This window comes from Ixodes scapularis, unplaced genomic scaffold (genome assembly GCF_016920785.2).
Source record: "Ixodes scapularis isolate PalLabHiFi unplaced genomic scaffold, ASM1692078v2 PGA_scaffold3__209_contigs__length_174095766, whole genome shotgun sequence".
NCBI classification, from domain to species: domain Eukaryota; kingdom Metazoa; phylum Arthropoda; class Arachnida; order Ixodida; family Ixodidae; genus Ixodes; species Ixodes scapularis.
This window is the reverse complement of record NW_024609868.1, coordinates 168,890,774-168,918,378: the sequence shown is the minus strand read 5'-3', so window position 1 is coordinate 168,918,378 and position 27,605 is coordinate 168,890,774. Positions and strand designations below refer to the sequence as shown.

Below are 27,605 nucleotides of genomic sequence, written 5' to 3'. Positions count from 1 at the left end.
TTTCGGTCCGTATAAGGTGCTCCGTCGTCCCGGAGACCCGATCTACGAGGTGCTTCCAGACGGAACGCGGTCTTCAGGACGCCGCCAGCAGCGACTCGAGGTGGTGCAGGCTGACCGTCTTAAGTCGTTTTATGCTCGATAGGACTGGTGACTATTTATGGTTCAGGCGACCCCGCCGTTTATTGGTTTCCGTTATGTATTGTCTGATTATTTAAGGTTTCATCGTTGCAGTGCACTTTTATAAGAGGAGTATTGCCGCGTGCATGACTGAGAAGGAATGCTTTTCCGTGCATGCAGAAGATTCATGTTAGGCGAAAAAGTCGGCGAGAAATCCGGCCGCCCCGGTTGGCCGCCGCCAAGGTCAAGCACCGTGCCGCCCAATCACGGCCGCCAGATTCCTCGCCGCCCTTTTGGGCCAGAGTCCAGATTGGGGCCCCTGCTTTCTCGGCGTTTGTTGTCCGATTTGTTTCTGGCACGAGTTCGTCGATTAGACGTTTACTTTTTGTTTTTCAGTTCGTTATTTATCGTCTTGTCGCCTTTTTCTGTGACACTGTAGAGAAGAATAAAAATCCGGTTTTGGGCGGCGCTGTGCTTCCGCGGTATTATCTTTTTCTCTATGTTGTTTTGAAATTGCGTTTTCTTTGATATGTCACCGGAATCCCAAGCACAGAGAGGGCGCGTCAAATAACTTGGCCTTTATGAACAAAAAGCGCTAAAAGAGACATCTTTCACCTTAAAATACTACACTCAGCTAAATCATTATTGCAATAGTGAATTTGTATGCGACTCTCGAACGTGCAGGCGAAAGAATTTGAATTCCTGAGGCAATCAAACACTGTCAAAAGTGCAACGTCACTGCGCTTATCTCCTTTATCTGTGGCTATGTTTGTGCTTCTAATCCAAGCAAACGCCGAAAGTATTCCGTGACGTTGCGGTTTTAGTCCGCCATTGTGCAGGGATTCCACAGTCGCTAACGGAGGGCAGTGTCTATTGGCCACATAAAAGCCACATAAAAAAATCGCTACTTTAGGAGAAAGGCGGTTTGGGTAACCTATCTCTTTTATACGGCTAACATGAAGTAAAAAAACGGGTGTTCAGGGCATGTTGTAACATTCGGCAAGAAATGCCTACATTCCTAAAAAATCTATCTTATTTTTGGCAGTTATAAAGAGGCAGAATTGAAACTTAGAATCTTCACCTTTTTTTGTGCATTATACTAAACCAAAGTTAATACAAATAAATTGCTGCGGAATGATCACCACTATACCTCGTTTACGGGTCTAGGACATTTCGGTGTAGGACATTTCGGTGTAGGAACTTTCGGTGCGGACTTCTCGGTGTGCGGCCTTTTCGGTGCAAGACATTTCGGTGTAGGGACTTTTCGGTGCATGGACATTTCGGTGTATGGATATTTCGGTGCATGGTCGTTGAACACAAAAGGGACACCCAAGATTTGGTTTTCTCGCCCTTGTAGTATTTATCTTTCGCCCCCAAGTTGATACGAAAAAGTAATTCTTCCTCTGTTCAGCTTTGTTTCCTCGAACGCTACAGAGAACGCTTCGGCATTCATAAGAAACTTTTCCCTCCTTTTGGTTCATTCTTTGTAGTTGACAGAACAATGGACCTTTCTGCTTCTCTAACTTTTTGTGTTCTGAAGACAGCCATCTTTTTTTAGAAACGGGGATAAACGCTAGTCTTATCGCCTCCGACAAAGGTTGATAACCGTGCGCCTCTTTCGGGAAGCCGGGATCGGGGAACTTGTGACGAAAAGGGTCAACAATGCCAGAAACTTGCCTTACCTTAACCTTACACTTTGAGAACTCGATGTTATATGATAAGCATCTGATATTTGCGTGTCGCCTCGTCGTATACCAACCGGTGTTGGTTAAAACGAACAAGGAGGTGACTTTGTTGGTCTGATTCGCCTTTAGCGGAAAGATGAAACTTTATACGGGCTTCAGGACAAAGCCATGGACGAAGCTCAACACGATGCTTCGAAGAACGGGGCCGCCGCCAGGAGTAGTTATAGGTAGGACTCCGTGTTTTCGGATATATCCGAAAAACTCTGAAAAGCACTCGCCGGCTAAAATTTTCGTTGATTCGGGTTTATCTGAAAAACTCCAATATCGAAATCAAAGCACAAAAAATATTAGTTCTAATATAAAACGGTACCAAGAGCGCTCACCAGTGCCCTTCCAAAACTTGTATAATTGCCGAAAGAGGCTCATCTCGTCAATATGCGTGCCATCAGCGACAATAGCTGACGAAATATGACGGCACCTATTACAGCAAGCTCTGAGATAGAGTTCCTAACAACCGTGATTGCACCAGCTGTAAAGTTCGTGCAATAAAAGTGAATTTCGTTGTCTTCATCCGTCGAAGTGTGAATAGCTTCTTTTTATTTTGTTCACCATTTTCGGAGATCTGGAAATTGACCAGAAATAAAATTCGATAAACTCGTAATTTCTGAGAATTCAGTATTTACCGAAAATAAACGCCGGTAAATGCCAGATTTTTAAGAAAAGAAAACACAAAAAAACCTCCAAATTTGACGAAAGCTAAACTCCGAAAGCATGGAATCCTAGTTATATGCTATAAGTAGTTTTTGGTCTAAACCGAAAAACACAAATAAGGGTATGCCGATTTCTTTTTTTTTTTTAAGATCACTATTTTAGAGCGGGAAGAGTAGGGGCAGGGGAGGGAGGAGGTAAGTCTACCCTTTGTTCGGCTGCTATGTTATGCTCCTGCGGTGTCCAACAATCAACCCAAGATAGCTTGTCCGGATATAGGCTTATCACTGGAATTGCCTTTTGTAAAGCCGTTCCATTCAACAAACCTTTTTTCTCTCCTAGAAGAATTATGGAGAAATTGACAATACGGACAAACAAGGCAGGAATTCGTTCTCTTTTGTTTCGCCTTCAGCGGGTGAGGTGCGAAAAGGGGGGCACCCCTGCATTTGGTCTTATGTCACCAGTTATTTCTGCCCTTTCCAGTTAATTTTTCGCATTCTATCATAAAGGAAGGAAGGTCCAGGAGAGGACATAACGCCGCAGATGTGAAGCGGAGGGAGGAGGGAGAACTTCCGGTTTTAGAGGACACGCCCCTATTGGTGACTCACTTGTGTGTCGCCTCGTCGTATGCCAACCAGTGTTGGTGCAAACTAACTCGTCACTTCCCTGAAATGGCTGTGTACTTCCGAAGTAACCGCGGTGGGCTGAAACTTCTGCATGAAGGCTTCGAGTATGACAAGGAACGTTGGTTCAAAGAAAAGGTGAGCCTTTCACTGAGTTTGCGATTCAAATGCGATCTTTTTTTAATAGTACGAAGATTGTTACGCCGACTCTTCCTGTCTTTAGCTAAGTTATAATTTATAAAAACGCCTATTCCTCGCAGACATACTGGCAATGTAGCCGGAAACTGGAGTGTAAAGCAAGGGCTCACACTATTGACGAAGAAGTTGTCAAGCTGATCAACGAACACAGCCATGCTCCCAGCCGACTGGACCACCCTAGTAAAAAAAATCATTTGTATGTGAAATTTCTTGTGTCCAATAAACACATATGAATCATACAAGATATATAAGAACGTATAAGAACATATAGGAACCATATAAGAAGTATATGAGAACTATATAAGAAGTATATAAGATACATGAGAAACTTATAAGAAACTTCCCAACAGTTTCTTATATGGTGCTTGTATGTTCTCATATACCTTATATAGTTCTTATATAGCTCTTATATGGTTCTTATATGTTCTTATATATCTTGAATGATTCATATGTGTTTATTGGACACAGAAATTTCTCATACAAATGAGAATTTTCAATAGGGCAAGAGGCCAAGTTGGCGTACTCATCAATGAACGAAAGAGCACGGACGACTGAGGAACCCAATCAAGCCATCGTCGGACGCCTGGTGGCCGAGATGACACCGGAAGCTTGCAGTTACTTACCGCCTCAGGACACTGTTAAGAGAACATTAAGGTAAGTGTTATACACGAATGTTACGAATTAACATCTTTGCTACCTTAGCAAAATATATGCCACCTCATATGCTATGGAGATGTCCAGTTTATCATCGGGCTAGCCTAAACATTTTTAAAATTGAAAATATAGTAAAATAATAATGAGTAACCGCCCTATAGTTGAAACGTGACAGCAATAATATTTCCAACTTTTTTGCATGCAGGAGGGCGCGGGCGATGGAGCAACGGCCGATGCCTCTCCCTTCACGCTTAGAAGACGTCGTCATCCCTGCGCAGTACGCGTCGAAGATTGACGGGTCCAGATTCCTGTTGCATGACTCCAGTGTGCAAGACCAGGACTGTTTCCTTATCTTCTGCAGCCCGCAGATGGTGGATGTTCTCCGAACATCTAAGAAGTGGTTCGCCGACGGGACGTTCAAGGTTGCGCCTGAGTTGTTTTACCAGGTTTACAGTCTACACTGCGAAGTGGGCGGCTCCATCCTGCCTGCGGCATACATTTTGCTAACGCGGAAAGACTGTGGGACGTACACGCGAGCCCTGAACACCCTTAACGCCGAGTGTGGGGGAGATTGCGAGCCAAGGACCGTCACAGTGGATTACGAACTGGCGGCTGTCAACGCTTTCAGGGCGGTCTTCCCAAGCGCCGACGTGCGCGGGTGTTTTTTTCACCTGTCGCAATGTGTCTACCGCAGACTTCAGTCGGAAGGACTACAGGAGCTGTATGCTTTTGACCCCGACATAAACCTGGAAGCTCGCATGATCCCAGCTCTTGCAATTGTGCCCCAGGACGACGTGGAGGGGGCATTCACCGAGCTTGCGTCCAGCATCCGCGCAGAACTTCTCCCGGTGGTCGACTACTTCGAGGATGTGTTTATTGGGCGGCTAACGGCACGGGGCAGAAGAGATGCGCAGTTTCCAATTAAGCTATGGAACCACCACGACACCGTTCTCCAGGGCGGCTCCAAGACCACGAACTCAGTGGAAGCCTGGCACCGGAGCTTCCAAGCTCATGTTCAGTGCTCGCACCCAACTCTCTGGAGATTCTTGGAGGTGCTACAACGAGAAGACGCCCTGCAACTTCACCGGCTTGGAAGACTCGAGATGGGCCAGCGCTTCAAGCAGGCCTCGAAATACGCGAAGGCTGCAGAACGGTTAAAGACACTTGCTAGACAATACGACGCTAGTGATGTGCGACGCTTCCTTAGGGGAGTTGCCCGCAACGTGTCGTTCTAGGTCCCGGGCCATGTGCCTTTTGTAAATAAAAGTGGTCCACATTACATTTTGTGTACTATTTTGCTTCTGAATGCCTTTGGCTTCGGACTTTTGCTTGATAATGAAACCCACGACTAACCTATGATGTGTATCTTTACCTGTTTCTATAGTATTCAGAAGGCCTATAATCTCAAGCTACTTTCCAGAAAGAGCATTCCATCAGGAAGAAAGTCAGACAAGCGAATAAGTTTGTGTTTAGCTATACACCTGCTAGCTAGGAAAATATCCTCGTAGTGTGAAAGAGGAAAGTAATTTAACTTGTTTAAGGTATGTATGTCTTAATAACGAGCAGAATCAACCGTGTTTGAATTGGGACAAGCTTTATGTCTTAATGAATACAACTGTTATATTTTATGCGTGAACATAAAATGTCCGAATAACTGCAAGTAAGTTCAACTTCCCGAACTTCAAATTTACACCGAAATTTCCGTGCACCGAAGCGACCGTACACCGAAAAGTCCGTACACCGAAATATCCGTGCACCGAAATTTCCGTGCACCGAAATGTCCGCACCGAAACGTCCTACACCGAAATGTCCTACTCCGAAATGTCCGGATCCCCCTCGTTTACATACATTAAAATCTCCAAAGTGCCCCTGGCCTGCTTTATTTTAATTTTATTATTGCTGATATATTAATCTTGACATGTTGTAAAACGCCATAAAGTCAGTGATTAATTTGTCCCGAATTAATGTTGTTGCCAACACTGCATCCACATTGAGTTAACACTGCGTTGTATGTGGGAACATGCCTTGAGTCAGGTAATAATTGTATTAGAATTTTGTAGATCGGCCAATTTTTGTTTTAAAGTGCATTGTCCGGCACAGTCCGGTTATCCTGATGAAATGCACTCTGTTTATCTTTAAGAAGATATGATGGCTAATCGCCAACTCAACATACGAAAGCCTTAACTGGCGATAGCGATACCTTGTGCAAGGATGAAAGATATGTTGGTGTCGACCCTTCACCGTCCCGCTGGGAGCTGCAATAAAACTGACACAAAGCCCATAGGTCGTACCAAGCGCGACATTGCGCTCTGCAGTTATAACTTGAAGCTAAAAATGACAGCCGGATTTGACCCAGAACATTACGAGCGTATTAGCGCCACTGTTAGGCCCAACAATGTCAAAGCTTTGAAAAGAACGAAGTTCAGAAGTTATTCTAGTGTATGCCATCAGATCCTCGACATCGGATGCGGCATTGGAGACTTTACGAGAGACGTATTGCTTCACTGGAATCATCCGTGCCGAAAGATTGTAGGCGTTGACATATCCCCATCCATGATGAACTACGCGAAAAGAAACTATGGACATCGAGATATCTGCTACGACGTCCTTGATGCGGGTTCCTCGGACGTGTCTGCGTTTCTCAACAAGTACGGCAAGTTTGACCGCATTTACTCGTTCTATTGTCTGCACTGGATCAGAGACCAAAAGGCGGTGTTCCGCAACATCGGCACGCTGCTGAAGGATGATGGGGAATGCCTCCTCGTCTTCTGTGCACAGTTCGTGCTCTACAACGTCTGGGTGGAAATGTCCAAGATGGAACGCTGGAAGAACATTATTGGTGTGAGTATACCACTTAACATTCCAAAGCTTTTTTTTATATATACAAAGGCGATTGGCTATACTCAACTTTAGTCACCCATAGGGTTTGCCACTCTCGAAAATATGGCATGGAAAAACAGATCGTGCCGTGCCATGTGCCAGTTCAACGCACAGGGCTCGGATTTAAGCAGGCTAGCGTTGGCGCCAAAATGGTTTTGCCCTATTTTTGTTGAATACATGCAAAATCTGCCGAGTTGTGTTTGCATCAGCGGGCTTTTAGAGGCTTAGTCTTTTTCATAGAAGCGAATAAATATAGTGCTCTTGTACCGCGCCAATGAACGTTCATAAAACCACAATGTCTGGTTTACGCGATTCGGTAGTTTGCGTTAAGAGAGACTTAGGGCAACACGCTCATACAGCAGCAACGCTCAAGTCACCAGGACCACTCTTCGCCCTGCAAAAGATGAAAGGCAATACAAGGCGCACACATGTCGTTAGACTAATGTCAGCCACGGGTTTCACTGCAGCCCTGCCGTTTTTGCCGCTTTCGTTCCTGTGGAAAAAAAACAAAAACAAAAAAAAAAACACCGATACTTTTCTTGCTTAACTTCCGTAGCCATTGCGCCAACTGCCGTGAACATGCAAACGTGGAAGCCTTAAAATATGAACAGATATCACAACACGACCTGTTTTGCCAGTTTGGTGTTTTACCGCTAGGTGTCGCCCGTTTCGCTGGAGTCAGGAATACAGTATTTCAGCTGAAGTGCGAGCGTAGCAAAAGCTACAAGAGCGAGCTCGGCGCTTTCGGAATTCTTACAGGTCCTATGCCTCTAAACGTAACAAAGAGACTCTTGCATAGTTAGATTCTGCACAAAGCATCAATTCGCGCAGATTGAGCAGAGATTAGAAAACGGTCTGATAATCGTTTCACAGTCACTCAGCCACTGTTGCGTCACCGCCTGATTTTATTTCGTTTTACCACCTTGTTTGATTGGTAACTTAAAAAGTAGTTTTGGGGGCGCTGTGTTGCTTATTTCCTCTTCTTTGTACGATTTTAAGTGCTGTTATGAACTACGCGGGGGCTGGGTCCTTCGTCACTATGCTAGAAAGAAACTTTTTTTTTTCCAATCTTCCCCTCTTATGTACCATCTTTACAGTAAATAAGATTAATTTGATTTGATTTGAAACGAAAAACAATTCGGCGACATCTTTGACAAGATGGCGCCGAAGAAGCAGAAGCTATTTCGCGGACCGTGCTCCGCAATTATAGTCGGGAAGCCGCGATTCATGGCTTGTTCTGGCTGATGTAGACGGAAGTTTCACTGTGGCTGCATAAATGTGGGCCTCAAAGAATATTATGTGATCATGTCATCAGTTTCCAGCACATACCAATGTGGTGCCTGCACCCGACAAATCAAGTCAAGTCAAAATGTGTTTTTATTTGTAAACAAGATGTTAGATAATTACACTTATTCAGACGGGTGTCCCAAAGTTTTCATAGAAAACTGTTGAAGGGAAAACTCTTGAAGGAAAGGGATGCGCAGACTGGACTGTCGCCGCGGAGCGTCGTGAATGGGGGAGGGTTGGGGGGGGGGGGGGGGGGGGAGAGACGAACACGCGTTCCAGTGATACACTCGCCGTCGAAATCGGCGAAGAAGGTCGCAGCGGGCAATCTTCGGCTGCTAGGTGTTACGCCACGGCGTCGAATCTCGGAAGATAACGCCACGGGAGCGGCACCAGATTGCTACAAGTCGGGGAGCGAATTCGATTTATTTCCAGGAAACACTATCTTTGACAAACCTCTTGTCATTCCAAGTGCCCTGGCAAGATTCGTTGTCGACAAGAATGTGCTCAAGTTGAACGTTTTAACGGCTGAGGTGAAGTGTTTACAGGTGGAAAAAAAAAGCCTCCGTTCCTAATTGTCCTAAATGACGTAAAGGCCCTTGCATGGAGACTTAAAAAAGTATATTGAACAAAATTTAAAAAAAATCAAAAAGGTTTACATTTCTCTGTAATGCCGAATTAGAGCGCAGCTCTTGAGGAGGAAGAGACGGTAGGGAGGGGAGGGTTTGTCTCCTCCTCCTCCTCTCGTCCTCTCCTGGTCCCCTTCCATCTAGCGTGAAAGTTTTGCTTAATTTTCAGCTAAATTTAGCTGGAAAGGTAGCGAAAATGTTCCCGCAAAGTTTAGCAGTAAAACTCGATTGGTGTTGAGGTCACGGGACATTTAATTCTCCGCTAAGTTTATCAGAAAAAAAATTTCGATAAATTTAGCAGGAAGGATTTTCTGCAAAATTTCCGCTATTTAGACGCTGTGCTTCAAAACATATGTATTCAATAGAGCACACCGCAGTTACCTTAGCAACAAAACTTATGGAACAGTGATAGTGAAGAAACCTGCGTCGATGTCATATATCTTTCTAGTTCTGCACGTTCTTTAAAAACCGTGACACTTATTTCGATTGAATAACTGGAGAAGATAAACCTGAATGCGCGATTTATAACAAATTTCAGCTGATGTCTAACGTCATTCTTGCATGTGTATCATACGGCGGCAGCATACTCTAGCTTTGGTCGAAAGAGCGCTTTAGACGCTGCAAGTTTCAAGTTTGATGGTGCAAATCTGAGGTGACGTTTTAGTTGTCCCAGGGACCGATTAAATTCGGAGATGACGTGGTCAACAGGAACTGGCCATGATAGGTTGCAAGAGAAATGTACCTCTAGCTATTTATAACTTGATGCTACTTAAAACTTGACGCAACGCCACCACTGGCTGCAAAAACTGGCTAGAAAATACCTTCTGCAAGGGGCGAGAGATGGCGATGGCGTGCACATATTGGGAGTCTAAGCCATTGGACGCAAAGCAACGCGGAGACCGTGCTGAATTGTCTGGTTCGACGCCGTTGCGTGACACCTAGCCACCGAAGATCGCCGGCGACGACCCTCTTAGCCAATTTCGACGCGGCACAATGAGGGACGCCGAGTGTATCACTGGAACGCGTGTTCGCCCCCCTCCCCCGTTAACGACGCTTTGCGGCGACAGTCCAGTCTGCGGGTGGCTCATCGCACAATATTAACCCAGCTTGGCCCACCCATACACGCCACCGCTTCGTGGCTCCCCACCGGCTGCCCAAGTAAGCCCTACATATATCCCCCACTCCACCTCGGTTGCTAGGTGTCACGTCACGCTCTCGCTCTCTACAACCAGCCAATCCTGTGCGGCCGTCGTTGCTATGCGTCCTATCACCTAGTCTCTCGAAATAAGCGGCCAGGGTGCGGGTGCGCGCTTTTGACGCTCTCGGAAGCTCCTGCCGCCGGCTTTGGGTACCTGTGGTCGCACACATGCTGCAGTTCTGTTCTCGGCCCGCCGCGCCGTTCTTGACCCGCAGCTGTCTTACCATGTGCCCGGGCCGTAAGCGCACGGTGTCGTCGCCCCTGCATGCACAGAATGCACGCGCAACAAAGAAATTCCTCTGTCGCTTACCGCGCATCGTGTGTACGTCATTTATACACACGCTATTGGCCTATTCGTCTGGGGCACACCGTACACGTACAGAGCAGTAAGCTCTTTCCACTTTACTACACGGAAGGCTGGTGAAGAGATAGACACGGAAAGCTGTTGGCGAAAGAAGGAGGCTCCCCTCTCCTCTCTAGTCTTGCCTGTACTACAAACCGCACTGCATCGGTGGATGCGGGCCTAGACGAATGGGCCATAAGTGACCTAATCTGCTTGGACCAGAGAGGTGAGGGGTTTTGGGCATGTTCACCTCACGCAAAAGTGCTGAGAGGCTGCTTTCAACACGCTTTGTTTTAAGCAGGGTGTTTCACAAAAGGGATACACATTTGATATTGCGAAAACTACGCACTGCACACAAAAAAGACGGTTGTCTCGTTGTGTTTTTTGGCCAGGAGCCTATTTAGAAAAATTATTAAAGTTCGGGATAAATCAGTTGTTTTTTGTTTTCGTGTAATTTATTTTTTATATATATTGAGTTTAAGGACATGGTTTCATTTGAAAACTTTCTGAGGATCATCGTAAAACACAAACTAAAAAAAATGGTGTGCGATACAAGGCACGCGATGCATTTTACAACATTTTGAAAAACCACACCACTTGTACGGGTTTTTAAGTTCACGTTTGCAATCGGGGCACTTCTCGGCACCGGCGGCACCGCGCCCCATGGAGAAATAGTGCAACCTACCTCGCTGCCTTGCGCGAGGACAGCGAAGCAGATGTTGGTTGCACTATTTCTCCACGGGGAGTGGTACCGTCGATGCCGAGAAGCACTCTGTTAGCAAATCGAAAATTAAAAACTGGACGAAATTTGTGCTGTTTATCAGAAAACTGTAAAATGAATTGCGTGCCTTCTGTCTCACTCCGCTTAATTTTATTTAGTGTTTTTCGATGGTGCTTAGCAAGTTTCTAAATGGAATAATGCTTTTGAACGCAATATCTACAAAATATTTACGCGAAAATACTTAAGAACTTAGTTATCCCGACCGTTAACAATATTCCTAAATGTGGCCCCTGGCCTAGGATTGAAACGACACAAGCCTTTTTTTGGTGCGATGCGTATTTTTCGCAGTATCAAATTTGTGAAACACCCTTTATAACCGCTGCACGAAATGCCGACGGAAGTTTCGAGAATCAGCGTGGCGGGAGCAGCGATTTCGAACTATTTTTTAGTGAATTTACTATTTTCAAACATAGTATTCACTATGCCTTGTACCATGTTCACGGCACGTATCTCGATGAGATACTGATGATTCTCTTTTAACATCGATAGTTGTATCTTGCCGTTTCCCCAATTTCTTGACGGCGTGGGCGTAAACGCCATCAGTGTGCCCGCTAAATTTAACGGAAGAATTTAAGTCAGGTGACATATGCATTTAATTGCATTATAATTACAACATTAAATTGCAAGCTTCACCCTTCTTGGTGTTAGACTGGTGGCAGCTGATAAAACCCGTTTGCTCTACTGACGTCTAACCCCTGGTTAGCTCAGTTGGTAGAGCGCTCCACTTGTAATGGAGAGGTACCGGGTTTGATACCCGGACCAGGCGGATTTTTTCGGTCGCTCACCAGTCACCTAGCTGTGTATGGAGATTTATGTTTGTCCCTTGTCCCTCTTGTTCCCCTTCTCCAGGGATTATTTTCAGCACCAATTCAGTTTCCCAGATAAATTTAGCGAAAACATATACGTCACATGACGTATACACTAATTTAGTTTCCCCTTTAAATTTGGGGGAAAATTCAGGTCAGGTGACTGTCGTCACAGGACTTAGACACAAATTCAGGTGCTCCACTAAGTTTAGCGAAAAAATAGACGCCACGTGCACTTTGTACCAATTCACTTCCCCATTAGTTTGGCTGAAAAATTAATGTCACGCGACCTGACGTCATGTGATCTAGAGAAAAATCCAGGTTCCCCGCTAAATGTAGCGGAAAAATTTACGTCACGTAACCCAAGTATTAATTTAGTTTTCCGCTAAGTTTAGGCGTAAAATGAACGTCACGTTAGCTATGTACTAATTAAGTTTCCCCTCCAAATGTGGCAGGAACACACATCACGAGCTTAAAATCATTTATTTATCAACAACGTTCTCGCGTTGGTCCCCGGCGTGGGCCAGCGATGCTAGACAGAGCCAGGCTCAGATCCCAAAGGCCAACCAAAAAGCCTCCCATAGAAATGATATGTTGAAAGCGCTGCAGGGCTCAATACGACCCACAGTGCCCCATAATACTCTCCGCCAAACGCTTCCGCATTTAGTGTAGTCAGAGTATTGCTTTAAGAGTGAGAAAATAATGAACGCAGTCCAGGGGCGCTCGCCTCAAGGTCCTTAACGCCGACAGCGTCGCGTTACGCTCAGATTGAGAAGGAGGCCTTTTGCTTGTTCTCTGGGATCTGAGTGCGACTCTGTCAAGCGTCGTTGGCTCCCGCCGGCGGCCAACGCGGCAAACGTATGTACGGTAGACCAACGCTGCGTCATTTCGAATCAGATTACCGTATGCCACACTGTCGGCACAATGCCAATCTATCGTCAGCGTCATATCGTCGAATAAGCATCAGCACAGCTGTCACTGCCTTAAAGCATCACGTCGTGTGCTTATCGCGCGACATCTATAAAACTCCTGTATATTTTCCGAACCATGCTAAACCCTCGAGTATTTTTTTTAATCAAATTAATATTTTTTTTCCTTTTTTGCATCTGAAAAAGCAGGTGCCCGTGCAAAACACCAAGAGCCAATCACTGTTGGCTTGACGAGGTCTGCGTGCCGTGGTCATGGCAGAGGGCAATGGAGATGCAGAAAACAATCAGATTAGCAGATACAGTCGGAAAGAAATCCTAGCAAAAGGGTTTTCATGAAAAAATACATATTTGACAAAGAAGCAGGTAGATTGATTTACGATCTAAACGAAATATCATTGCTGTCTTTCCACTGTTTATTGAGGTAATTGGGAAGGTTATATAATGAACGAATTCCGAACTGTAATTTGTACGAAAATTTGACATTCCATTCTATTCCTCTGAGCAGCGGGATTGGATGGTGGTTTTATTTCGAATTAAATTTGATGTATGCTTCATAAAGATAATATTATCTTGAGATGAAAAATAGAATGGCGTAGTCAGGTGGCATTCATACAATCGACATATATGTTGATAATTCTGTATGATTAAAATGATGATTCAGTGCGGAATCCGCAATAGGCACTGAAAAAATATATTCTGCTTTCTCTTCTTCCCTTTCTTTTTCTTCTCTTTTCTTTTTCTTCTCTTCTCTTTCATCTTTCTCTTTTTTTTTTCTTCCACCCCCCCCCCCCCCCTTGTAGGTGTCAAACACTCCACACTCATCGGTTTTTTTTTCTGTTTCTTTCGGTTTAGAATGTGTCATATATTCCCGTTTGTATTACCATATTAGTATAGCTTTTGGAACTTTATTGCCATATTTGTTGAAATCTCTTTACCAACAGGATCCAAGACTTACGTTTGCCGACACCTGGCATGACGAGCTGTCTTCAAGTCTAGACGGTCTTGAAAAGGTTGTAAGAAGGATTGTGGCCAACGCAGGAATGACGACTCTCTCCTGCGAGGTGTATCCAACACAGAGTGACTTCAGCAACGACGAACTTCTGCTCGGTAACGAATGATTCAGAGCGCTTTTGCTATCCACCAATTGATGGTTACGCAAAGAGCACTAGACCTATTCGACCGAACCTTCTTAGCGCGCGCGCGGTAGCACTTCCCGTGAGTGTTTTTTCTACTTGAACCCTAGTCAACGTAATACATGTCAAATTTGTTATATCTACAGCCTATATATATTGAATTAGTATTGGGCGAACGCCCACCGGTCTCTGAATCGACGCCTTATCGCGGTGTGAAGCGGCGAAATCTATCAAAATAAGCGCGTAAGCAGAAGGCACAAACCTACCCCAACGTTGTCCTCGTGGTGCTTCAAATGTGTTTTGGGGGAACACAATTGCAGACGACGCTCGCATCGGCGTGTGCCTTCTGCGCCCGCCATTTTTCTCGCTGTTTTTGCCGCTTCATGCCGCAAGAAGACGCTCCTGATCTAGCGGAACGTCGGCGTTCTCTCGATAATAGGGAGTTTTTGTAGATCATTCTGGCGTCTCTGCTACGCCTCTGCTACGTTAACCCCTACGCCTCCGCAACTACTGCGCATGCGCCAATCTAGCGCAGACCTTGCGGAGTTGCGGACGTGGTTGTGGAGGCGCCTTCCGAAATAGCGGATCTCGAAATACACTGGCCGTTCGATTGTGTGTCTTTTTATCTATCTTATTTTGTTTATACATATATATATATATGCGGATATATCAAGAACACAACGACGACAAGGTTGAGAGGATGACACACCGAGCGACGGCGGTGCCTCAATTTGAGCTTTGGTGCCTCGGAAGCGGCAGCTTCTACCTTGACTGGGCTACCTCCTTGGAGCCTGATGCTTCGACCGCAGTGTAACCCAGCGAGCACCAGCGCCATAATGTTCCGAAGGCTTCTTCATGCACCGATCGAGCGGCGTGCTAGGTCCCCCAGCTCGCTTCTCACCCGCCCAACCCGCCTCCACAAATACTAGAATTCTGCGAATCGGACTGCCATCCTACTCAATACCAACACTCGATGTTCTCGTCATTATGCATGTATATACTCATGACATTATCATGTTCACTAGACGCGGCACCGCGGGCCTCCATGGTACGAGCTGGTGCCTTTCCGCGGTGCCGCGGCTCTCCAGAGCCAAATAAAGAAAGTCTAAAGACTAAAGACAAAATTCTTTCCTGATTAACAGTCGTTAGCGCCTTAAAACAGCAAACAATGGTTTTTCCTCGTTCATAGTATACACATTCCAAAAGTACACCATACCAGTGACGCACATCACTGAAATAACATAACACCGCTTTGGCGGTTCCAAATACATCAAATACACATCCTCTATTTGCCTCCAACTTAAACTGGACAAGAAAAGTTGGTCATCAAGAAAGGTGAGCCGCTGCATCTTCGCGAATCGGCGGGGAACGCGTCCACGAACATAGATGAGCGCGAGATAACAAAGAGAGGATTGTCTTGGCCGAACTGAATCTGGCTTTAAGCAAAGCACGATTACCGCAAGCTGGCAAGACGTGCTACGAAAAATTTATCCAGAAAAAGATTAACATTCATAATCGTAATTTAACCATATGGTATGTTCAAAAAGAGACACTCTGATAAAATAAACACGTGGTTACAGTAATAGTATGCGTCTAATGTTTTATATAGTGCTTTTTACGACCGCTACCGGCGTTGTCATTATCGCAGTACCGTATCCCGCAGAGGACGGTCTACAAAAACACTTTTTTGAGTCTCCGCTATGCCTCTGTTAGCGGGTCTCGTAGCGGGTAGTGGATAGCGTTGCGGAAAGGCCAAAACGATCTACGAAAACTCCTATTAAAATATCGGAACCCTGTACGCAATCTCTTTCAGAATTTAATCGGGTGTTACGTCAGTGGGCGCTTTCCTATAAGCTTGTGCCTCTAGGGGTAGGACACAACAATCAAAACAATATATGTTACACAGTATATTTCAGTGAAGTACACGATAAAATTTACGAGCTGAAAATAAAAACAAACAAACACGATGACCGTCTCAGACATTACATTTGCTAGGACGTGGACCGTGGTGGTTTCAACGGGTATGGCTCAGCGAAATTCAACCTACATCGCCAGATGCATGCACGCTTCTGTTCAACATAAGCTGCATTGACCGAGCGTTGACCGAAAGAGCGAAGTCGCTAAACAATATAATGGAGAAAAAACCCGAAATAGACGGGACGTATTCACAAAAATACGAAAGACAGGAGCTATTTTACAGTACACGAGCATCGCTTTTTTGCAGATGCTTAAATACATTCGTTTTTCTTTCTAGTATTATCCGGTAACCACAAAATCTACGATATATATATTTTCCTACAAGGCTGCTAAATAAAAAAACGTGGGCTGCGCTAAAAGAAGAGTCGTAACCCTTAAACTTTGAAAATTTTACGGAGCCTTTTATTGTGACCCCGACATTCTGAATGGTTTCTAATTTTTCCTGCGCAGGCCTGCTTGTTCCCCTCGTCACCGTGAAGACTGGCACCACTGAAGAGGACAAGGATCATATGAGGGAAGAGCTGTCGGCGAAGCTCCTTGACGGCTGCACTAGGACGCCCGAGGGTTCAAGTTATCCCTTAGATCTATTCTTTGTTCACGCCCAAAAAAAATCTACTTTATGATCACAGCTGTCGTCGGATCACCAACTACGATCGCGGTGACAACGCGGACAATGGCAGTATGACCCGGTCATTCACTGATTACATTCAGGCACAATCACGTGTAACTACACAAAATACTGCGCCAAACTGACATTGCCAAAATGAGAATAAAATGAAAAGTTGCTTTTCAGAAATACGCTGTCCCTTAGCAAAAGAGGCCGTACTTGAAACGAACTTTGAAATATATTGAATATGAATATTCATTTTGTATTCATTCTGTATTATTTTGGCCCGATTTGAAATAAGTGCGCAAGGTATTCAAAATATATTATAAATAATAATCGGAAGAGATTTTAGATATACCAAAAATATAATTCCTTCCCCCTCAAAATGCAATTTGTGCGCTAAAAACGAGCTACATATTATCAGGGGATTTCTTAGTAAATGTGTCCGTGCGGTATTTGAAGGCACTACTAAAGACATCCACAAATACATATTAGAAACGAGCACAAACACGATGACGCACTGAACACCTGAATCACAATCCCTTTAATTGTTCTAGAGCCTTATATAGTCTACATATTTAAGGTAATCATTTCGCCGGTGTCCAGCAGTGCACTTATTAAGGTTCCAAGTATTCGATCTTCTCCTGAGGGGTCTGTCAAAGGGGAAACAGTGTTTTGAAGTTTGTGGGCGATATCTCTTACTAAAAGCATTAATACAACTAATAATAATTGGTTGCAGTCGCCAAAAACAATATCCACGAAAACGGCTCCTAGGAGAAATGCTATGGCTTCTCTGTATAACACCACCCAAGATGAAGCGAGTCAAGCTAGTTTCTTCATTTTAAAATAGTTATTTTGCTTTTCTTTACTAGTTGATTATTTTTTACGGTCATTAACGTCACTATATTAAAGTCACTACTCCCATTACGTACAACGGTGAGTATACTCATTCAGTGAACTAACACTGTGCTAACACAAGTGCACGCCAAACATACCTGCTCACAGAACTTGCTGAAGCTTTCCAGCATCAGCAAGTGTTGTGGTTGTAGTTCCCAAACCCCGTTTGTGGTTGGTGTGCAACACACTCATCAAGTCTGTTCTTGATTTAAAAAAAAAAAAAAACAATAACATAAACTTTGCTGATTTATCAGTGCAATGCAGCACAACTCAATTGACAAACTAATCAATTGTTGTATTTAGGCACTTCAGTGTACTCCACATCTGCTTGAAGTGAACTTCTGATAGGCGAGCTTTTCAGTACTTCGGTTGTTTAAGTCAGACTACCAAAGTATTGCAGTGAAAAGAAGCTTAGAGTATAACACAACAGTATTTACGATTTCCAGGTATTCTAAGAGTATTCTGCACATATTTTTGATCGCTGCATTTTTAATAACGTTGGAGAATATTTTGCATAAAATAAATAAATATTTTAAAAAATCTATGAGACAGGTATTTTGTGCCTAATAATTTTGTATTTAGATATTTCAGAATGCATAAAGGGAACTTCAAATATAGTTTAAATAAAGGTATTTTTAAAAGATTTTCAGAAATATATTTTAGTACTAAGTAAAAAAAAGAAGTGTATATTTTCGGTCTATTTATTGTGTACTTACAATTATGAACTGTGCTTCAAATACACTCAAACTTGAATGTGGTATATTTCAAACGTCTTAGTTTTCGCTAAGGGGTAGGCGGGTAGGACTCAAAGAAGTCCGAGTCACCAACTTCCAGGATATGGATGCGTGGTGATCAATATCTAGGCGGCGTTATTATCCACAGCCATCTCCACACACAAATATGGATAATGTACAATTATGACCTGACCGGTAAATAGGGTTGGTGGCATGCCTTTATATGGAACTGTACGCCAGTTGAAGATGCCAGGATTCACCCCCTGCCGATTTTACTAGTCCTTTGAGCAAGTTTTCATACAACGTTTTAAGCAACGCGCAATGCTCATAAATTTTCATTGTAAAATTAGATTATGCAACATATCCGGCAATGTGTCTAGAACGCTTCGAAGAATGGAATTCCAGTCAAACTCAAATTGGCACTAATTAGCTCCCAACATTTTTCATACCATTTTATTTCATAAGGCCAGTAAACGTGCAGTCTAAAGTACGCCAACATCATACGATGAACCAGCATTTTAAAATAGTTGAAGGCGTCTCGTGGAAACAATGATAAGGGTAACTTAATGTTCTATTCGCTCGATGAGGACGTCCTTGTATACTGGTTTTACCTGCAAAGTACAGCTCTGTCCCTGTCCCCTGTTCTTTTCTTTTTGCTTTCTTGTGTCCCCCGATTATTTTGAACTTCGATTTGGTAGACCACTATACTTGCCCCTAGCCCTTCCTGCTATCTACCATGTGCGATTAACAGCCTATATTCGAAAGAGCACGGTGCGATAACCGACACGTGGCGATGCGATTGCTGGGTGGCACGCGTGTCATAAAAGCGGTGCTTGACCCATCAACCGAGGTCATTCTAGCTAACACAAATAGAGCAGTTATGTTTCTACTGATAAGAAAACGGTCCACATATCTTGAAAAAGCAAAAAAAAAAGATATATGTGAGAGATTGTTTTTCTGCAACAACTGATACCGAGAACCTTATCGAGCTCGCTGTGCTGGCAATGAAATCTGGGAATGCTTTACGATGCATACCTGATGGCCTTGTCCTTAATAAGAGGGCCTGAACACAAGTTCATACCAGTGTTGCGGAGTTGCCACTCCGGAGTTGGAATGATTCCGGAATCATTCCGCATTTTCACGACCCCGGAATGGAATGGGAATGGAATGGTGGCAACGCTTAGGGGAATGGAATGGGAATGGAATTAGATGCCTTTTGCCCGGAATGAAATGGGAATGGAATGGGGCCAGGTTCTTTATATATATATATATATATATATTTTTTACGTTGAGCTACACCGAGCCAGTCAGGGAGTCGTTTGTTCAGAAATAAAATGAGCGGGAAACTGCGAACCCACTTAAGGCCCTAACAGACTTATATGGCAAAAAAAATGCCATAAGAAAAGCAAGCGTCAAAGCAAAGAACAGAGCGGGGGAGGGGGGGGGGGGGCGGCGGTGGCGCCTTTCACCAGTGAAGTTCAACACATATCCGAATGCGTGTGCGCCTGTAATATTGCACCGCTCAAAGGTACGTCATCAGCCGACGTGAACGTGACCCACTGCTCTGGTGATCCGATACCCAGGAAGGAGGCCAGACCTGGCCTCGTTGTGTGGACCCAGGCTTCGTACACCTGCGACTCGTCTCGAGCGCGCAGTTTCTCGGAGAGCTTGCACCTGTGCCGGCCATCTCAGGTTGCAATCTACGAGGTTTCTGTTTGAATGATGCTAGGCGAAACTTGAAGACTGCCATTCGTGCGTTGGAGGCGGAGAGTCGGCAGGAAGGACCGTCACAACAGGGATGCCACCGTATTGATTTTTCAACCTTAACAGAAGATGACATGTGCTTCAGGATGCTTCAGGTGGTCCACTTTTCTCAAAAATTCCAAATGCAACGGCCTGCACGGTTTTCAACGAGGTCACCTACAACGAAAGTACGTATTAATTGTCCTTTCATACAACAGCGTGGGTAAAGTTTCATGTTCACGGCAACACCTACAGATTCAAGAATACTAGTTCATCCCACCGTGACGTCATGTGATCAGTTCTGACAGGGGCGCCCTTATTGGACAGGAAAGTGTTGATGTTTTGATGAAATTTATTTAGAGGTCGAAGTCATTTCGCATCATTGGTTAGCCAGACAGGATGCCAGGGAAGGGACCGTGGTCAATCCTTGATGGAACGTTCTTTAAACCCATTGACTTGAGAGCTCTTCGTGCGGAACCACTACCTTCAAGGCGAAGGGCCAAGCTTGCGGAAAAGTAATTTCGGGACCAAGGAAAAAAACAAAAAAACTTCCACTTCAAACTTAAAGCTTCATCTCAGTTGGTGTTTCAAAGAAATTCGAAAAATGTATTGCATTATCAGTATTCATATTTCTGCCCTCCCTAATATACATTCTTGTATTTGTATTTCCAAAGACTTTCTGCCTCTTTTCAAGATGCATTTCCGATACGTATCGCGATACATTTGTACAGATATATTTGAGGCTTGAGTATTAGTATCTTAGCAGCTATTTTCATCTATCCCAGTATTTTAATTCCCCGCAGGAGGCACCTGTGAAAGCAGGTGTTTGGAGAGTGGCGTCTCCACGGACCCCGAGCCATGCGGGTTCGCCCGCCCACGTATGGCTGTGCGTGGCTTTCCCGTGTCCGGGGAAAAGGGCATCCTGGTGGTTGAGCCGAACCCGGGGTAGGTTTGGACCCTTCGGGGCCCCCCGGGTGAGGCAATACACCACTTCGGCCCCTGCTTCTCGTAGACGGGAGTCCTGGTAAGGCCCTGCCAGGATGATTCAGTCTAGCCGCCACTCCTTCTACTATCCCCTCTCTACTTTCACCCTTGTCTTCTCCTCCTTTTCACTCTTCTCATTTCTCTTCTTTCCTTTTCAACTCTTTTGGCGGCAAGGGCTAACCTTGGGTGGCGACAGACACCTTGTCCAGAACCACTCTTGGTTATAGAGGCTGGGCAGCACTAATAGAGTAACGTCTTCAGCCAAGCCATTCTTGTTATGGAGCGTTACCTATTCCCTTGTAGGGCTCGGTGGTGGGCGGTGCACCACAGTTTCCGAAAACCCTCCCCCTTTATATGGGTTCCAAACTTAAACCTTTTGATCGGCCCCCCAAAAGAGGCCGCACCGAAGCTCAAGTCACTCCCGAAACATCCAAAGTACTCGAAAAATTTCCAAAATTTCTGGTCTTACACTTTGAAGAAGAATAACCACTTGCCAAACTGTCCCCTTTCTTAGTCGCCAAGGTACTGGAAGGAATCGTTGGGAAAGATTACTCTGCCAAAAAGATGCCATCCGGTGATCTTCTTGTTGAGATCAGCACCAAAAAGCAAAGTGCTGCCCTCCTTTCTCTCAACGCTGTGTCTGAATACAAAGTAAACGTTACTCTACACCGCAGACTTAATACAGTTCAAGGAGTTATCTCGGAGGACGACCTAATGGACTCGTCTGAGGAAGAACTCGTTGAAGACCTTTCAGACCAAGGAGTTGTTGCCGCTCGTCGCATCACCCTTCGTCGTGAGGGTGTAGAACGTAAAACGAGACACATTATACTGACCTTCGACACCACCACTCTCCCAGAGGCCATAAAGGCAGGCTACCTCCGGTGCCGTGTTCGCCCCTATGTGCCGAATCCCCAGCGGTGCTTTAAGTGCCAAAGGTTCGGCCATGGGTCACGGAGCTGCCGGGGAAGCGACACTTGCGCGAAGTGCTCCAGTAAGGAGCATGTTGCTGACAGTTGCGAGAGTGAACCGAAATGTGTTAACTGTGATGGCCGTCACCCAGCATACTCGCGCTCTTGTCCAAAATGGAAAGAAGAAAAAGAAATACTTACTTTGAAAACCACAAAAAACATCTACCATGAGGCGAAAAAACGTTTCTCCTTCCTATCGAAAGGAGGGTATGCCGAGGTCGTGCGCAGGGGACCCGCACGACCCGTGATTGCATCGGCGGGAACACAGACCCCTCCAGGGGGGGTCTGTCTCCCGCCAGTGTCCCCTCTGAAACCCGCGGGAGCAGTGCCAGCTGCACTGCACTCCAACCACACGGTGGACGCTGTTCCTTCAACGTCCACCCTGAAGCAGGGGGCGGCACCTCCCACCGCCCCTACCTCCCTGCCTCCTCGAGGCCGAGGACAACCCCGCGTCTGGACCCAGCAGAGACCTAGTGAGCCGTTAAGGCTACCAACCCCACCGGGTCTTCCTCCGGCTCCCCCTGAAGAGCCTATGGACGAGGGTGGACCCAAGTCCAGCGAGGAAAGTTTCCTCGCTGGATCTGACTCCTCTCTTTCTGCCACCAGTGACTCTACTGGCCAGCAGAAAGAGGCTGTAAAAAAGAAAAATGCCCCGCGCAAAAAAATATATTTTAAGCCATAGTCACCTCATTTTACTTTTTTACCAGTTTTTATATTCACTTTTGCACTGGCTAAGCATATAGGCATTATGCAGTGGAACTGTCGCGGCCTTCTATGTAACATAGGTGACATCAATTCATTTTTTGATGAGCTCCGTCCTGTTTGCATTTTTTGATGAGCTCCGTCCTATTTGCCTACAGGAGACGTACCTGACTGATTCGCACACGCAGGTTTTGCGTCATCAACAAGTTTTTAGGAAGGACCGCCATTCCTCAAACACTTCGGGTGGTGTAGCAGTGGTTGTTCAAAGTGGAGTGGCGTGTGCTGAAGTTCCTTTACAAACTTCACTCGAGGCAGTTGCAGTTCGCATCTTTCTTGACCGCCTTATCACTCTAGTATCACTCTACTTACCACCTAATGTTCCGCTGCATCTTCACGAACTTCAAGCACTCATCAAACAACTTCCCAAACCTTTTTTAATTCTTGGTGATTTTAATGCCCACCATCCTTTGTGGGGAAGCTCTCGTCAAGACTCTCGAGGTGGAGTTATTGAAAGGCTTTTATTATCAACTGGAATCTGCCTGCTCAATCAGAAAGAACCAACATTTTTTAGCGCTGCCCACAACACTTTTACATCGATCGACCTATCACTATCATCACCATCTCTACTTTCATGCTTTTCATGGAACGTTTTAGACAATCCTTTTGGAAGCGACCATCTACCCATAATTTTAGAGAGCGCATTGCCAGTTTCATCGATACCAACCCGCCTTCCACGATGAAAGTTGGAAAAGGCCGACTGGTCTATTTCTGGTCTAGAAGCTACTGTTGATCCCTCCTTGTTTCCTCATATGACTCCTGAGGATGCAACGCTTTACGTCACAGAATGCATTATAAATGCTGCTTCTGCTTCAATTCCACAGACCTCAGGAAATCTTCCCCGGAGGTGCAAGCCCTGGTGGAATGAGGAATGTACTTCCACTCGGAAAAGCCAGAACAAGGCGTGGGGAACTTTTCGTCGCTATCCAACTTTCCGTAATTTGATAGAGTTTAGGAAAAAAAGAGCACAAGCTCGGTGGACGCGAAGACGGGCCAAGTGGGCGTCATGGACAAAGTATGTTTCATCCTTAAATAGTTTTGTTACTGCTAAAGAAGTATGGGATCGTCTCAAAAAGTTCGTGGGCAGTACTACGCTTTCAGGATTCCACTTTTTCCTTCAATCTCAGCATCTCTAACAGGACAAGCAGACTTCCTCGCAGAACATTTTCAGCATGTCTGCAGCTCTTCCAATTACAGTACGGAGTTTTTAAAGTACCGGTCTACCGCTGAGAAGCAGAAAATCACTATGTCGGGCTTCAACTCTGCTGCATACAATAGACCGTTCACAATGTGTGAACTGGAAGTTGCTCTCAGCCTAAAAAAGCAATCTGCACCTGGGCCAGACAGAATTCACTACGAGATGCTTAAGCACCTGTCTCATGAATCTTTGTCCCACCTGTTGTCCTTTTTCAACTACCTATGGGAAGCTGCTGCTTTCCCACATTCTTGGAGAAGTGCCCATGTTATACCTTTGCTGAAACCTGGAAAAGATCCCTCTCTGGCTACCAGCTACCGCCCCATAGCACTTACAAGCAGCTTGGGGAAAACTTATGAAAGACTTATAAATCGCCGCCTTATGTTCCTTTTGGAAGAGAAACACTTTTTTGACACTAAGCAGTGTGGCTTTCGTGCTGGACGGTCCACCATTGACCATCTGGTCCGACTTGAGACCGTCATACGTGAGGCCTTTGTACACCGGCAGCATTCCGTGTCGGTGTTTTTTGATCTAGAGAAGGCATATGACACTACGTGGAGGTATGGTATCCTTCGAGATCTATACAACTGTGGAGTGCGTGGCCGTATGCTTCGTTGCTTGCAGAATTTTTTAAGTGAGCGTACATTTCAAGTCCGATTAGGCTCGACTTTATCCAATGTCTTCTTGCAAGAAAATGGTGTCCCCCAAGGCGGAGCCTTAAGTGCCACCTTATTTGCAGTTAAGATAAACAGTCTGGCTCAAATTATACCGTCATCTGTTTCATACTCGCTCTACGTGGATGATGTGCAAATATCTGTGTGCTCCCCTTTGGTTTTCGAGTTCAAAGTATTTGTAGCTCTCTCGACCTCCCTGTCCCTTCCACAAGGGAACTTGCTAAAATCTATGGAGAGAATTGCCCCTGGAACGGGCTACCCGTATTTTGTGACTTATTGTCTTTCACCAAATACAGTAAGAAGACCGTGGCTCCACAGTTTCTTCAGCAAGAGTTTCTATCTTTGCAAGAAAGGATATCTAGCGGTTGCGCCGAATACTATACCGACGGATCGAAATCTTTATGTTCCGTTGGTTGCGCAGTTTATTCTAGTGGCTTTGGAAGAGCTGTGCAGCTTGACTCAATGGCAAGCATCTTCACTGCAGAGCTCTATGGTATTTTATTAGCCATTGAGCATATTCTGGATAACAGTGTATTAAACGCAGTCATTTTGTCGATTCACAAAGCGTCTTAGCTGCTATCTCTTCCAGAGTTTCCACAAAGAATGTACTTACACAACATGTTCGTTTTAAGTAAACAGAGCTCTGCTCCTTGGAAGTAATATCAAATTTTGCTGGGTACCAAGTCACGTGGGAATTGCGGGGAATGAGAGTGCGGATCGCTTGGCTGCATCTGCCACAGATTCAATAGCATCTTTTGGCCTGCCCTATCAGGATTTTAAACCACTTTTAAATAAATCTTTTTTAAAGACTTGGCAGCTAGAATGGGACACTGAAACCAACAACAAACTCCACGTGATTAAACCAATGATAGGCAACTTGGAAAGTTCATTTCACAGAAACCGTCGTCTCGAGGTTATGCTTTGTCGCTTAAGAATCGGCCACTCACGTCTGACACATATGTACCTCCCCTGTGGCGAAGAAGTTGCACTTTGTGCCCATTGTGGGGAATTACTTACAATTTTACACATTCTATGGGAGTGTAGGTTTTATCATCAACTGCACGTATCATGTTTTCCTGAACTTTTTAGAGACTATCTACCCTTTCATCCTATGTTTTTACTTGGTGACAGTGCTTTAGCACCACTTAGACGAGTTTTTAATTTTCTTAACAAAACTGTTTATCTACACAAGTTATAAAAATCTTCTCTAGTCTAGCATCTGTTTTGCTGAGTTTTAATAAACATTTTGTTTGGCGCATTATGGCCTCCGTTGCTGCTGCGCCATTAAAACCTTAATCTTACTTACTTAGTGTTTTAATTTTCAAAAACATTTTTGAATATTTTGTGCCCAACCCTGCAACACAATGTAGCTGTCAAGTTCTAATTTTTACGTTTAGGAAGTAGAGGAATGGAATGGAACGATTCAGCCATTCCAGGAGTGGGAATGGGCCCAGTGTCCCATTCCTAGGAGTTGAAAAGAATGGAATTATCGAAAACTCTAATTCTCCGGAATGGAATTGGAATGGAATGGGGGTGCCCATTCCGCAACACTGGTTCATACTCATTCGAAGTTAACTGATCTAGCAACGACAGCAAGAGAGTGCACAAAGCTAAGTTTTTGTATTTTGTTTTTACTTTTAGGCAAGCCGTTTTATGAAACCGCTTGCCTAAAAGTACGAATAAAAGCGGAAAAGGCTTCGCTTCTTCCGCCCCCTCGCCTTTTTCATATTCTCTAATTTCTTAACTGAAGACGGCATCCAATACCGCTCCATCAATAAAGTATGTGAAGTTGATGAAAGTGTAGACCTAATCACACCTGAGTGGAGCAGGCTTTCGATTTTAATGCGGAAAAGCAAAAGGTATATTAATACTGGTGAATATTTACGTGAATGAACGGGATGCTATAAATCTATGATGCCTGAAGATGACAGACATTTAGAAGTTCTGATCTTTTAGCATAACGTCATTATCTGCCTCAGGGTCGAAGTTTTGATTTAATTTGTACAAAACACGGCAAAAATATTTTGTATTGCTATGTTTACGCTTTTAATGCACCTAATAAAATTAATAGGATTTTACGGCCCCGCCTATTTAAATAGCTCAGATTGTGCCTATGGGCTGGATTTTATGCGAAAAGTGTCACGTTCGAGTGCGGCACAAAACCGACACGCCGAAGAATATAATATGCACACAGTCCACAGCATAAGCATGCGAAAATGATGTGCTTTAAGAGGGAGCGCTCCTCCAAGCCCCATAGAGAATACACGCGAGTTTCTGCCATTTGCGAAAATTCTCATTTAATAACCGTTACTCCGATTTTTGCAAACGTTTTTGCTATAAAAAGATTCATTCTTCGTCCAACTATCCCTCAGAGCATATTTTTAATAAAAACGTTCATTATATTTTATTTTAAAACGTGAAATCGGTCGGAATCGGCTGTTTTGACATGTTTACGTTAGAACGCGTTTTTAAAAACCTGTGAATTTTGAACTACAATTGTGTCTTGTGGGGTACTGCGAAATTTAACACGGAATTCAATTATATTAAAATTATAGCTGTAAGTACGTGCGTTCTATAACTACATCGAAAAAACTGAACCAAGGTGTTGTGGCTTGTTTTCCTCGTTTGGACGGTCAAGACTAGTTCGACGAGCGCCGCGTGAGGGCGCCACCGTTCCGCCACGCACGCTGCTCTGACTTTGTATTACTCCGCGCGCATGCGCTCTTCAGTAACGCGCTTGTGGAGGTCCAGAGACGGCAAGACCCGTCCAGACAGAGTGGTTTTGTTTTCGGGGTGGGGTATCAGGCGGATAGCTGTGCGTGTTTTCATAACTAGAAAGGCCGTTCTCGCAACTATGGGTCCAAAGAGGTATAAATATGGCAAGCGAAAGGTCTCGAAGTCGCAAATAGAGTTTGCTCGTAAGCGACCCTCTGCTGAAACTACGGATGGTGAGGTTTCAGGTGAGGTTGACTCATCGTGTCGTAGCGCTGCGAGAACGAATTGGCTCGGGGTGTTGAAGATGCCGCTTGGGAAGCCTTGCAACAGGCCGGAGTGGAAGAAGCGAGCCGCGCGAAGGAATCTGGCGAGATCGATGCCGAA

General features: G+C 44.8%; 2 protein-coding genes across 2 annotated transcripts; both read left to right on the top strand.

The window, feature by feature from the left end:
• Window positions 1–4,609: 4,609 nt before the first annotated feature.
• Window positions 4,610–5,259, top strand: LOC115318374. Its single transcript, XM_029978078.4, has one exon. The coding sequence runs from the start codon at window positions 4,744–4,746 to the stop codon at window positions 5,218–5,220; it is 477 nt and encodes a 158-aa protein (XP_029833938.1). The 5' UTR covers window positions 4,610–4,743; the 3' UTR covers window positions 5,221–5,259.
• Window positions 5,260–6,319: 1,060 nt separating this feature from the next.
• LOC115318385 (juvenile hormone acid O-methyltransferase-like) lies at window positions 6,320–16,568 on the top strand. The gene is made up of 3 exons (XM_040214893.2): window positions 6,320–6,826; window positions 13,777–13,942; window positions 16,396–16,568. The coding sequence occupies exons 1-3, from the start codon at window positions 6,320–6,322 to the stop codon at window positions 16,566–16,568; spliced, it is 846 nt and encodes a 281-aa protein (XP_040070827.2).
• The last annotated feature ends 11,037 nt before the right edge of the window (window positions 16,569–27,605 follow it).